The 13717-nt window shown below is 35.1% G+C and overlaps 1 protein-coding gene across 3 annotated transcripts; it reads left to right on the plus strand.

The window, feature by feature from the left end:
- The first annotated feature begins 5343 nt into the window (after positions 1-5343).
- On the plus strand, positions 5344-12363 carry LOC145626521 (calmodulin-binding protein 60 B-like). 3 transcript variants are annotated; one of them, XM_081678966.1, is made up of 9 exons: positions 5344-5765; positions 7611-7716; positions 7893-7980; positions 8388-8437; positions 9043-9539; positions 10255-10415; positions 10508-10711; positions 10795-10966; positions 11542-12363. In XM_081678966.1, exons 2-9 carry the CDS (start codon positions 7628-7630, stop codon positions 12033-12035), a joined length of 1755 nt encoding a protein of 584 aa, XP_081535092.1. In that variant the 5' UTR covers positions 5344-5765; positions 7611-7627; the 3' UTR covers positions 12036-12363. The 3 variants fall into 3 exon arrangements, with proteins under 3 accessions (XP_081535092.1, XP_081535091.1, XP_081535090.1); XM_081678965.1 differs by having other exon boundaries at positions 7626-7716; XM_081678964.1 differs by lacking the exon at positions 5344-5765 and having other exon boundaries at positions 6434-7716.
- The last annotated feature ends 1354 nt before the right edge of the window (positions 12364-13717 follow it).

Genomic DNA, 13717 nt, shown 5'->3' on the forward strand with positions numbered 1-13717 from the left:
CGGGGCAGAGGCGCAGCCAGCCCTGCGGTTACACCTCGTCGCTGATTGCATTGCTCAGATTGAAACAGCCATATCTTCTGTTCTAGGAAGCTTCTTTGGGCGTGTGACCTATCATTGGAAAGATCTTCAAGTCTAGTTTCCAAAGCAATTTGAATCGCTTCAATCCGATATTTATAACTCAATTTATAATCAAAAGAGTGAGCAAAGGTCAGTTTTTCCACTTTGTAAAATATCGTTTTTCTTCGTTTCTAACTCAAATTCAATTCCGAAAAGTGCATAACGACCTTTGTGGATTCTATATTCATTCCTCATGCATATAAATCTCAAAATCAACATCCATGAACATGGGATCTTCGATTAATAAGCTCGATTCGTCGGCTTCCATCTAAATATCATCCGAATCAACTCCAAACACTTCGAAAGCATCTAAATGATCACTGAAATCACCTGGAACATTAAGAAAAACACAAACGGAGCGTAATAGAGTACAAAACAAACAACTTATGCATTTACGACCTAAAAAGCGACCAAAAGACCTAAAAAGCAACTATAACTTAGCATAAACGTGCCTATAAATCCTATATAAATATGACTCATCAAATTCCCCCAAACTAAATCGTTGCTTGTCCCCAAGCAACACTAGACTCAAGACGGAGAACCAAGATGATCTGTCCATTTTATATAGTGTTTTACCCCCGTCCCGTGGTCATTATTAGTAGTGTTTTTGGCTCTTTCGGGCCACTTTTATTACTAATATGTGTTTTCTAGTGTTTTCGTAGTTTTGGTTAAGTTTTGCAGGGAATTGCACCTTTGGAGCATTTTCCCGGGATTTTTATGAAGCGACTACGAGCATTGGAGGAACACGACCACTTTTGGAGCCCAAGGCCGGCTAGAGTAATCGAGCCGGTGATTAAGGGCTCGGTTATTTGGATCAGGAGGCAATTGGACCATGTATTCGAGACCCGAGAGGAAATATGGATTGGGCCGAGAAATCTAGCCCAATCGAAGTCCAAGCCTCGAAGAAGAAGACCGGACCCGATCAGGCAAGCAGATGCCCGATCGGGCGGATGCGTGCAAGGGCAGGATGCGCAGCAAGCCGAGGCGCGCCCGATCGTGCGAGGCTTAGCACGATCGGGCGATGCAGCGAGAAAAAAAGGCGCGCCCGATCGGGCGCGTGTTTCTGGAGAAGTGTTTTTGTCGAGCAATTAGTTTCTAATTAGGAGTTGTTTTTAGTTTTGTTTAAATACGTTTTTGTACGGATTAATTAGGATCATCTATCTCTTCTTCTTCTCTTAATCTCTTCTCTTAGACTTTCTCTCTCTACTTAGTTTTCTCTCTCTTAATCTCTCTCTAAACTTTTGTTCTTAATTCTTTCTTTTAATTCCAGATTTATTTTGGTAACGATTTCTCTTCTCTTAATCTTAGTTATTTATTTTATTCCTTTGATCATGAGTTATTTTATTATTTTGATTAGTTTAGTTTTTAATATGTGTGAGTAGTTTAATTTCTAGGGTTTATGGGGATCTAATAAATAATATGAAGGGGTAAATTATTGTTGTTAATTATCAATGCTAGATTAATTTCCTATTGATTGATTTAATGCTCTGTGACTAGATTAGGCCTATCTTTTATGCATGAGTTTGACAATATTGATTCAAGAATCGAGAGATGAGAATTAATGTTTAGGTCTAGTTTCAATAGGCAAGTTAATTTATAAATGGTTAAGTCAAGATTCGAGAGATGAGATTTAATACCGATAAATTAATTGTGTGATTGTAATAAGTAGCGAGAGCCCTTTACAATCTGGTTAATTGATGCATTGATGATTGACTATTATTGATTGTTGGTATTGCATGATAATTTCTTATTGGATTGTTTTAATGTTTTACAATTGCGGCTTGTAAAAGTATAGCAATATTAAATTGATGAATCGAGCAGATGTTAATTTGATATTAAAGGCTATTTTCAATGAGGACTTAGATCTAGTAAATTGCGAGAGTATGTTAGATCTATGTTGATTAATAAATTGCGAGAGCCTGTTAATCATGTTATTTATGCAATGTCAATGATTGATTACTATGTTTTACCCTGGAGTATTATTTATTGGTGAACCTATACCCTAGATCCCTTTATATATTGTTTTCTCCCTACTCTTATTCTTTGTAGTTTAGTCTCATACTTAATTATAAATATTGGTTACTTAAATAATTTAGATTATAATAATTAATTGGAAGTAAAAAGACTTGTTTCCCTGTGGAGATCGACCCTACTTCCCTATCTACCTTAGTTAGTGATTTAGGTAATTATTTTTGATTAGGGGATACGACTTTACCCTGTTACAAGACAAATAGGACTTCCAGGGAACCAGGATAAAACCAACCTGACTCTCGAGCAAACAATCAAACCAAAGTTATTAAGACCAAAATTTAGCTCGGATACAAATATAACCACTCAATATCATGATCCACAATTGAAACCAAACTTGGCCACAAACGATTTCCCAATCAAGCTAGTCGTCGCCGCACACCTTGTAGTATATGAATATTTGATGCAACAAAGGGTAACTTGACAATAGCAAGAAATAACGTTCACTTAATCACAAATACACATGCCGGTCAAAAGGACTTTATAAGCTTGTAATGGGGCAAAGGTGAAGGGGTAGGATAATATTTAGGAAATGTGAGCGAAAAAGCCAACTTGGGGAGCAAAAACATAAACGCGATCAAATAATGATCTAACTCCAATTGACATCACCAACTTTCTCCAAACATAATAAAGAACCAAGATTGAAATCAACCATACATCGTCATGAATAATTTTTTCTTTCTTTTTCATTTTTCTTTGCCCTTTTTCTTTCATTTCTTTGGCTTTTTCAATGAAGTACACATAAACAAGATTTTTATTTTATTCTTTTTTTTTCTTCTTTCTTTTTCCAAGTAACACTTCTCAACTATAGAAACAATTTTTTTTTTCAATATATATTCCACCATATTTTGCATAAATTAAAGCTTGACACTCAAACAACAACACCACATCAATAAGCTCCCCAAGCTAGCTAGACTTGGGAATAGTAACCAATGGGGCTAAAGTGGCTTGTAATGTAGCTATATATAAATAAATGGGCAAGTCAACAACATGGGTGAGCAAAAGGAATGAACAAATGTATCTAAATATCATCTGAAGGTTACCTAAAAAAATATGGCCTTTATCATATGCGGCATGCGTGAATCATAATCAAATTACTAATAAATCTCAAGCCAAAGTCATTGAAATAACAAATTGCATCAATCACACAAACACAAAGTAAGGTGACCTAGCAAGAGAATTGGCTAGCTATACTTGATATGGGACAACCAATCTTCCACAAACCATTCAATTGATTTACACAATATCAAGTAGTTAGCAATGTATAGCACAGACCGAGCAAATTTTAGAATTATAACTAAGATCAAAAGAATCTCAAGAGAGTCAAACCAAATCCGCACACGGTTCGAAGTCAAAAATAAGAAAAAATAGACACTAGTATGCACTATCAAAACAACTAAACAAAAAAAACTCAGAAAGCAATACATTGTTTTTCGTTGTATGTAAACTCCCACTCCTAACGAATGGTACAAACCATACAACACCTACAAAGCAATAAAAAAAATAAACTAAACACAACTAACATGCACAAAGTGATGATGACAATCATCCTCCCCCAAGCTAAACATCACATTGTCCTCAATGTGAACAAAGAGGAACTAAAGCATAAATAAGGGAGAGGCACAACTCACAAAGGGGTGGGTAAGCGAAGGGAGCGTCAAATGTATAGACACCTCCACCACAATTGGTAGTTGTAATTGGGTAGCCGACGTAGCCAAGGAACTTAGCTATGTTTGTACCTAGCAAAAGACGCCATCATTAGATAGAACACACATTAGCATTATTTTTTAAATAACGAAAAAAAAAAGAAATAAAAAAAGGAAATAGAAAAAACAAAAAAAAAAAATACCAAAAAGAAAATTGGGTTGCCTCCCAAACAGTAAAAGCAAAAGGCAAACAGTAATTGGACAACTCACAAAAGTACTGAATAAATGACCCTGCCTTTTCAATATATTTACAAAAATGTCAATCAGATTAACAAAAATTCGTTTATCTGGCAGATTAACTTGTAGTTTTCCAAAGCCTTATACTCCGTAAGAAAAACATTAATTTTTTAAAAAAGGATTTAATTTCATTTTAATAAAATAAAATTGATTAACAACATTTAACATTGTTTGAATATATGTAGTTTTAAATAAATTTCGAGTTCAATTGTGCTTTTTTTTTTTCGTTGCCAAGTTAAGAAAATGGCTTAGAGCTAGGCATATACTTCATCGGGCTGAATCTTAAGGGCTAGTCAGCCACAACATGATAATAACCCTACATGTGGTGACATGAGAGACAAGCCGATGGAGCATGGCCTCATGGACATCATTTTCAAATTTAGCCAACAACTCGAGGTGAGCACACTAAGGGCTTGTTCTCATACGTTGAAATTCAGTTCAGTTCAGTTTAGTTCAGTTCAGTTCAGTTCAGTTCAGTTCAGCTCAGTTCAGCTCAGTTCAACTCTGTTAAGTTTAGTTCAGCTCAGTTCAGTTTAGTTCAGTTTAGCTCAGTTCAGTTCAGTTCAGTTCATCTCAGCTCATGTGTAATGATATTGCTAATGATATAAAGCCAAATTTCATTCTTTTAAGCTCTTATTACAACGACGATAACAACAACAACAACAACAACAACAACAACAACAACAACAACAACAACAACAATAATAATAATAATAATAATAATAAAATAAATAATAATAATAATAATAATAATAATAATAATCAATAAATAATAATAATAATCAATAAATAATAATAGTAATAATAATAATAATAATCAATAAATAATAATAATAACAACAACAACAACAATAATAATAATAATCAATAAATAATAACAATAACAATAATAATAATAATAATAATAATAATAATAATAATAATAATAATAATCAATAAATAATAATAATAATAATAATAATAATAATAATAATAGTATATTTTTCTTAAATATTTTAATATGTATATTTGTACATACACATATGTATAATAGTAAATAATCAAAGATCACTAATCCGTAGTTAAAAATCACTAATTAATAAGTTCAGTTCAGTTCAGTCAATGAGAACAGACCCTAAGTTGACCGGTAAGATACAGGACACTCATAGGCAACCGACACAATTTTTTTTTGATCATTTTTGAACGGTAAGATACAGGATGAGGAGTTTAACCCGAGTCACACCTTGAAGGGACTAACCATCCCTCCACTCTTCACTCCTCGCACAATCGGCACAATAGGAACCTTTACAACACGACTTTTTCTTAATCCATTTCAAACACGGTTTGTTTGATCACGAGACACAATGACCCGGCCCGTGCCCGGCTTCAGCGAAGATGGAACGGGCGGACTTGTGGAATTGGAGAAAGGCAGAAAGCGGATCGAAATTACAAATTCCTAGCAGGCCCTCCCCCACCACCAAGTCCTCCACCATCTTTAATCTCAGGAAGTCCAAAAAAATCCTCTGAAAACCCCAGAAAAATGTACCAAAATGTCATCTTCCCAAGCAATTTCCAGCAGACAATTAGAAAATTCTTTATACCCTTTATTGAATTCCTAAAAGGGTATTTTGTAGGAGAGAGAAATTGATTTATTTTTTGGGTTGTGGTCGAGATTCAATTCTAATTCCACACTCAATGGTCAGAGCTTTTCCCATTTCTCTCTCATTTCGTTTTCTTCTTCGTTGCTTTTACTTGACTTGCTTGTGGAATTGGAATTTCTATTTCTTTGATTTTCTAAATTCTATGGAATTCCCTGTTTCTTCTTTATGTTATTGAATTTTATTTGTTTCTTGCGAATTTTGGTCTAAATTGTGCTTACTTATCTCATCTCTTTCTTAAAACTTTGATGAAATATCCATCACAATTTCGATTGTAGTTTCTATCTACCTTCCTCAAATGCACTGAATAGTGAATACAATACTTGTACTGTTCCACTCTTTTCGTAATTGAAAGTTCAACTCATTTGTTACAAGACAATTAGTGAATTAAACTAGTGATTCTAGGTTGAATGGTTGATACGTGATTTTGTTGTTAGTTTATTGGCTATACTTTGTATGATTTACAAAGTGCTTCGTATCATTTTAAGAAATATATTTAATGCTTACTAATTAGGCCGTGTATTATAAAACGCCGCATTTTATTGCCATTTCAAAGCTGATGTATGTGAAATGAAAATAATTAGAATTGACGTATTGTAACAACCTAACTACAATTTATAACGAATTTGGTGGGGCTGTCAAGATGTGTTAGCGTGACATTGTTACTAGGTACTGTGCTGTATTTAATACCATATGATATGCATAAGTGCATAACCCTGAGAGGCTGAAAAAAAGCACGAGTTGTATTTCTTGCACAAGTAGTTTTTCTCTTTGAGATGTCTTTTTCTATGTTGTCTTGAGTATTGACCATCTTTTTACTTTTTGTTCAGGACAAATTAAAAGTCTTTGTTATTATTTTTAAAATATCATAATTTATGTATGATATTCATCCAATATTGCAAATTTTAGTAGTTATAAGTTGCCAAATACTCCGTATAACTCCAACTATTGCAATCATTAAAAATGGAGGAATATCTATATATGTGAAGAATACAATTTGTATATATATGTATGTATATGTGTATCATTTCTCAAGGCATCTTTATATCATAGTGTGTCCTCCATTAATTAACTTGTGGTATGTATATTCTTCTTTATCTATTTTTTTTTTTTTTTTTTAGTTTTTGGTGCAAATGAGTCAAAAGGACACACAATAAAATAATTAATAAATGTGGGAGAGGGGATTTGATCCTATGACTTATCCCTACATAGACCCTTGCTCATTCCCACTTGGCTAAGACCTCGGTCTTTCCATCTATTTATAGATTATAAATATACAAAAACTTGATTTTATTTTATTTGTATTTGTGCACTCATGTCTTACTTGTATAGTTGTATTAGTGTATCTTATCTCATTATGTCATGCTCTCTCACTTCCAAAGCGTTTGGTGACTAATAAGTTGATAACTTATATCAGTTGACCACTAGACCATGACTGATGAAATGCTCTTTTCAAGCCTCTACGCGTTTCTGTGGTTATGATCTCATGAAGCTAGTTGCATTGAATATAGTATTTGTTCATTTATTTATTTTTGATACTCTCAAGTATCATATAACATGATTGACTAGATTATTTTCTACGTAAATTTGGCAAAATGTGCGGCTTACCCTGTTAGGATATTCAACTGTAACTATATTTTATACAAGTAAACGTTTTGTTTATTGTAGTATCAAGCATGTGTATCTTTGGTAAAGACTTTACAGAGGCATATTAGTTTTTGATAAATGATAATAATTTTGCTTGACTTTTAGTATACATGAAACTTTTGTATTTTAGTGAAGCTTCTACGCGCTTTCATAGGGGTTGATTTATTGCCTCGTACTCTATAAAACATGCAACTATTAGCAGTTTTTGGTTAGTACCCTGCTATTGATTTTTCTTTAGTTAATCTGGTTGTAGTGATGGTACTTAAGAGACAATTTGGTGAGGAGGCAAGCGACAATTCATCACTTAACAATAGCTCCCAAAGCCCGCCAACGAAAACTCGGAAGTGAGTGCATGTTTTTATTTTTTGTTTCTGAGTGTTCATTGCTTTGTGTTTGTCTGTTTATATCTCTACTGTGAATGATCACAATGGCTGATCTCGCATAGTTGTTTAAGGCTTGAAATGAGTTTCTTTAGTAAGTTTTTTTCAAGTATGGTGACTGACTGACAATATTTTTGTAGAGTTGCTAACTATGTAATGAAGGAAGTGTCACTGCAAGAAATTGCCACACAAATATCGGCTATATTGGAACCTGCCCTTCGCAGAATGGTATGTTTTCAGTTGATGCTTTTGTCTTTCTGATCATGTTATGTTTTGTACATTTGGAGGGCTGCACCTCATGTCAATCTGCTTTTAGATTGTGTTGAGCTTTCTAAGTGTCTAGTAAGCCTTTTAGCTATGCATTCTCCGTGTCACACCACCTCATAGCCATGCATTCTCCCTGCTACTTTTAAAAGCTGCAGCCTGTTTGAACAACTTGGCACATGTATGGTATTGGATATGTCCATTTAAAGTCTATACTTCTTCAACGTGATCCGTCATTTTTATTTATTTATTTATTTTTGTGTAAAACTGTGTTGAGTATGCTGAATCCCTTGCTAGCAATAGTGATATTCATGTTTTAATATTAATTACTGTTTTGACTATTGAAAATTTATTACATGTACTGGGAACAGGTGAAGGAGGAGGTGGAGCCCCTGGTATATTTCCTTCAGTCATCTCCAAGGTTAGTTATGTGAGATACTTTGTTCTTTTGTTTATTTTCTAGCACCGTGGATTGTGGTTGATTAATTGTAGCTGTTGCTACTCATATCAATATAGCAGTTCTAAAATTTGATAGACACTTTCTAGTACCGTGGTTTTGTGGACAAATAGTTGTAAATACTTCCTGATAGTGTCTGGTAAACGATATCATTATGTAACTATTACTTTCTTTGGAAAAAAAAGGCTTTAGTTTTAAGCTTTGATCCTTTGGGTAGCTGGTCTTACTTTTGAACTGGATTTTCTTTTTAGGGGAACGAGGGCTAATATTGCAAAGGTTAAAGTTTTGTTCAATTTGTCTGTGTATTGATGTGTGATCCACTGTGTGTGTATGTGTGCATGGGTGTGATTTCAAATTTGGTAATAATAAAGAAAGATATTGGAGGAGTTAATTGGAGTCTGAAGGAGTCATGATTTCCTTAAAAAAATAAAATAAAAATGTTACATTAGAGGTTGTGAAAGGTGTACTAATTTTGGGAGGTTTATGGACTTTCTCTAATAACCTTTATTTTATAGAGTATTTCTGTTTTTTCTGTTATTATTATTGAGTTTCTTGTTCTTTGGTTGCAGACATTCGCTTGGTATCCAGCACGATTCATTTCCTTTAAGAAGCCTGCAATTGCTTTTTGTCAACAAATTGCCTTCTATTCTCTTTACAAATAGTAAGATTGAGGATGAGGAGCATGATGCTCTTCAAATAAAACTAGTTGATGCAAAGTCAAAGAGCCTGATCCAACATGGTCCATTCTCCTCTATTAAGGTTGACATTTTTGCCCTAAATGGTGATTTTGCTGCTGATGGGCGGGAAAATTGGAGTGAGAGTGAATTCAATGAAAACATTTTGCGTGAAAGAGAAGGTAAACGGCCATTATTGGTAGGAGAGACTTCCTTTTCTCTTATTGGAGGTCTTGGAACCATTGGTAACATCACTTTTACTGATAATTCAAGCTGGGTGAGAAGTAGAAAGTTCAAATTAGGGGTTCGAGTAGTATCAAGAGCTTCTCATGGTATTGGCATCAGGGAAGCAGTGAGTGAAGCTTTTATGGTATTGGATCATCGTGGGGAATGTAAGTGTCTCCTTTCTTTCCTTATCTTAGATAACTATCTTGAACTGGTAACACGTCCAGGTCCAGCCTTTTTAGTGCCTATCTTTCCCTCAAGTATTTACCAAGCAAACTAGCAGTCTGGTAGTTCAGAAAACCCTTTGAAGAATTGCAAACGTAAAGTTTTGTGGTACATGCCTTTCAAGATAGTTTATTTTGATATTACAAATTACAATAGATCTGTATCTGTATAATGATTTTATAGCTTAGCACCATATTAGTTGTCCATTTCTGAAGTAGGAAGCTTAACTGAGAAGGGATCAGACATCATATATATGACTTATTTTTAAGCCCTCCCATTTTATTTACTTGGTTGACAATTTCGTATAGGTTTGCTTCTTTTTTCATTTTCTAGGTATTACTTGCATATTGTTTTGATGTATAGAGCTTCTTAACAAGCAATCCACACCCCAGCATCCCCTGCAGTCCATATAACATGAAAAAAGGTTTGACTAATGGTTGTAGGGACTGATATATTCATACAGATAAACTGATAGAGGAACTTTTATATATTGTCTGTCTAAACATGGAGAACAAAATAGATTTATGTCCGCTGTTTAATAGCTGCACTGACTGAACAGGAACTATTTAATTATATTTAAAATTTTTGTTGCAAACAGCTAATGCTCATGATTCCATTGTAGTTTCCTAATTGTGTATTTATAATTTGACTTTGCAGCCTATCAGAAGCACAATACACCATCCTTGGATGATCCAGTTTGGCGTTTAAAAAAAATATCGAAACAGGGGGCATCACACAAGAAATTGGAGAAAAATGGAATCAAGACAGTAAAAGATTTCCTGATGCAATATCACATGAACTCATCTTTTCTACGGACTGTAAGAACATTGTTTTTGTATTTAGATGATCATTAGACAAAGTTGTGCCTTTATGTGATCTAATTCAATCCAGCTGTAACCTTTTGTCCTAGGTCCTTGGGAAAGGGGTTGCTAATAGAACATGGGACATAATGGTGAAGCACGCTAATGAATGCCATCTGAACAACACATACTATAGTTACATTAATGAAGCGGAGTCTGCTCAGCTCCTGTTCAACTGTGTCTACAAAGTCATAGCTGTGAAGTTTGAAGGTCAAGATTACCAGCTTGTTGATGCTCTTGATAATTGTCAAAAGGTGAATAGATCATAGTACCGTGTAGGATTTTTGCTACTCTGAAATAATTGTTGGCTGATCTGTCTTGTGTAATGATTTGTCAGGTTCTGGTGGAGAAGCTGAAGCAGTTTGCATTCATGAATTTGAACCAGCTGGTTCCAGTTAATAATCCATCAGTTATATGTACTTCAATGGAACCAACTGTTGAACAAGATCTCCTATTTTCTACTCCAAAGCTGGATTTACAGCATGATGCTCTTTCATTTATAGATCAAGGTAATACGTCAACTTTGTTTTTGTTAGAAATGGAGGGGGAATTGGGGAAGTTCGTAAAAAGTTTATCTCCGTAAATTTTTTTTTTTTTTTTTTTTTTTTGTGAGATAAGGATCGGTGCTTCAAACTTCAGTGATAGTAAAAGCTGGTTGAAATTCCTATTTAACAAGGGTTATGACTTTGGACAAATTCTAGGGACTAATTGAATCCCCCTTCTGGAGTAATATGGAATAACACAGGATGTAATTCGTCTGTTGTTTACACAGACATCCTTCTGGTACTGCCGTTGCTCAATATTGCAATATGCGTGCCTGCAGAAATGATTCTTTGGATGTGCTAGATCAGCGGTGGAAGTTTACTTTATAAATTACTATTTATTGTGCAAGTTGACGGCTGAATAAGTTTAGGTCACTACCACTGTAGGTGAATAATCTAGGAGCATGCTTTGTTATTTATCCTTGATTTTTCATTGCTTATGTGGACTGGAGTTCTTTTATTCTGGGATGAATGCTCATGCTGAATGTTTTTTATTAAGCTCAATTTTTTTTGCTTCTAATATTACTACCATATATGTACAGATGAACCGGATAAGAAGTTGGATATTAATCTTTCAGATTCAGCATCATACCCCTGCACAATTGAAGATGGCTATACATTTGAAGTTGAATCAGCATCTCAGCCTAACCAACCGATACAGGGGTTTACTCCAGGAACTTTCCTAATGGGTGATTACGCTTCTGAGCTCTCTGACAAAACCTATAACTGGCACCAAAATAGTCCAATGACAACTTTTGCGCAAAACTGTCAGTTTGGAGAGTTTTCTCATATTCAAACCTCACCCTTCTATCCTCTTGCAACAAATTGGGGCCAAGGGGACAACGTTTTAGCAACTTTATCTCCTGCAACTCATTTTGATATCCTCTCCCAGCTTCCTGATCTTAGTGGTGCTATCTCAGGCTCTGTAAAGTCTAGGGCAGGATGGTGTAAGATCCGAGCTGCTGTTATGTGGAAGATTGTTAGACGAAATGCTGCTGCTAGAAGGAAAGCAAAATTTCCTTTCGGCTATCATTAATACAGATGCTGCCACACTGCTCATACTCCGAACTCTGAAATTGCTAGGTATAGTTAGGGCTGCGGCTCCCATAGAAAAGGGTGGCGTTAAGTCGAAATTACATTGTGACTGTATAATTAAAAAGTGTATAGAAGGCAGAATTGCCATCTATTCCAATAGGTGGATTTTGTATGATGTGAATAAGCCTTCTAGTTGCTGCTTTTTGTGTGTGTCCTGTGGGAAAAATGTATACTTGCTGGGCATTGTTAGTGACTCAGTGAGACAGTGAATCACTACTTGTAAATGTGATGGTACTTTTAAGGAATATAAAGTGACTTATTACTTCGTATGATTTGAGTACAAATTTTTTTTAATGGGTGTCCTTGTTGATTTGCTTGGTACCTTGGTTCATTCTTCATTGTGTGCATCGCAGGATCTAATCAGGTTTCTCCAGCAAAGAGAACTGAGAAGATGTGAAGGGATATGATTCAGAGGCATTACTCTGCGAGGAATATCAGGTGGTGGAAAGATCTAATTGTTGAGAAGCACCACCATTCAGGTATAGTTTTGATTGTTGAATACATATGGGGTTGTTTTGAGAGTTCTTTTTAGCAGGTAGTTTATCTTGAAATGATTTAAGCTTTGAAAGATGGATTTATATGGACCTGGCCCCTGCGTACAGGTATTGATTAGTCCTGTACAATGGGGCAGGGCCCCGATAAAAGCCCCGACCCAACCTTAAAATGTACGGGTCAGACTTGATACAGACCCCTCCACATAAATGGGGCAAACTCTTAAAGGGTCAAAAATCTATTGTGTATAAATGAGCTTAGACCCATCTAATTTTGACCCATCCCCACCCTAATTCGCCCCATTGCACAGGCCTAGTCTTGATCTAGCATGGAGCTTGGGTCTCAAGTAGCTTTCCATATTAGTGATGAAGGGAAGAATAGTTGTGAGGGTAAATGCACATAGCAAGGCTTTGTTGGGTGGGAAGGGGGAAGGGGGAAGGGGGAAGGGCTCGGGAAGGTTGGTAGCTAGCAACCCCAGTTTGCTAATCAATCCCTAAGAACCTACTAATCTACTATAGTGACGCTAATTAAACGACGGATTGATTGGCTAATAAAGGGGTACATAAATTAAATTAAAATAAAAATGTAAATACATGTATTCCACGTACTAGTATATTACATGTATATTTCTTGTGACACGTGGATTTTTGTCATTAATTAAGGAGTGGAGTACTGTTTAATTTTAGACATAATTTACGATTATATCTGATTGTATCCGTACACTCAAAAATGAATATAAAATTCCAAAGAACAAGGATCCAATCAGTTACGTAGCCTGAGAATCTAACATTGCGTGAAATGGGGTTTTGTATGAGATCACTAGAAGACTGCTGTCTGGGCCGCCATACTTGGGCAGCAAGCACCCTTTTCGGGCAGAACGGGCAGGGAACACTGAAAGCTACTCACTGAGTCTGAGTCATTGGTGAGTTGGTGACTACTAAGCACTTTCATCACTAACTACTTACAAATAATCCACTGCTTAATATTTTAATAGTTTAACATAACCATAATAGTTAATATAATCACAGAGAAGCAGCAGTTATGTAATAATTAACAACTAGCTAAAATAAAAACCATTCTTATAGTTTAGTTGTCGCATATCATTTTGGCATAAATTTCGAATGTATGTAA

This window comes from Chenopodium album, chromosome 4 (assembly GCF_948465745.1).
Source record: "Chenopodium album chromosome 4, dcCheAlbu1.1, whole genome shotgun sequence".
NCBI classification, from domain to species: domain Eukaryota; kingdom Viridiplantae; phylum Streptophyta; class Magnoliopsida; order Caryophyllales; family Amaranthaceae; genus Chenopodium; species Chenopodium album.

What these genes read in the sequence shown, in the direction of transcription:
- LOC145626521 (XM_081678966.1), top strand. Translation starts at nt 7,628, where the DNA reads ATGGTACTTAAGAGACAATTTGGTGAGGAGGCAAGCGACAATTCATCA. An exon ending in CCGCCAACGAAAACTCGGAA is followed by an intron (nt 7,717 to 7,892) that starts GTGAGTGCATGT and finishes ATATTTTTGTAG; the next exon opens with AGTTGCTAACTATGTAATGA. An exon ending in AACCTGCCCTTCGCAGAATG is followed by an intron (nt 7,981 to 8,387) that starts GTATGTTTTCAG and finishes TACTGGGAACAG; the next exon opens with GTGAAGGAGGAGGTGGAGCC.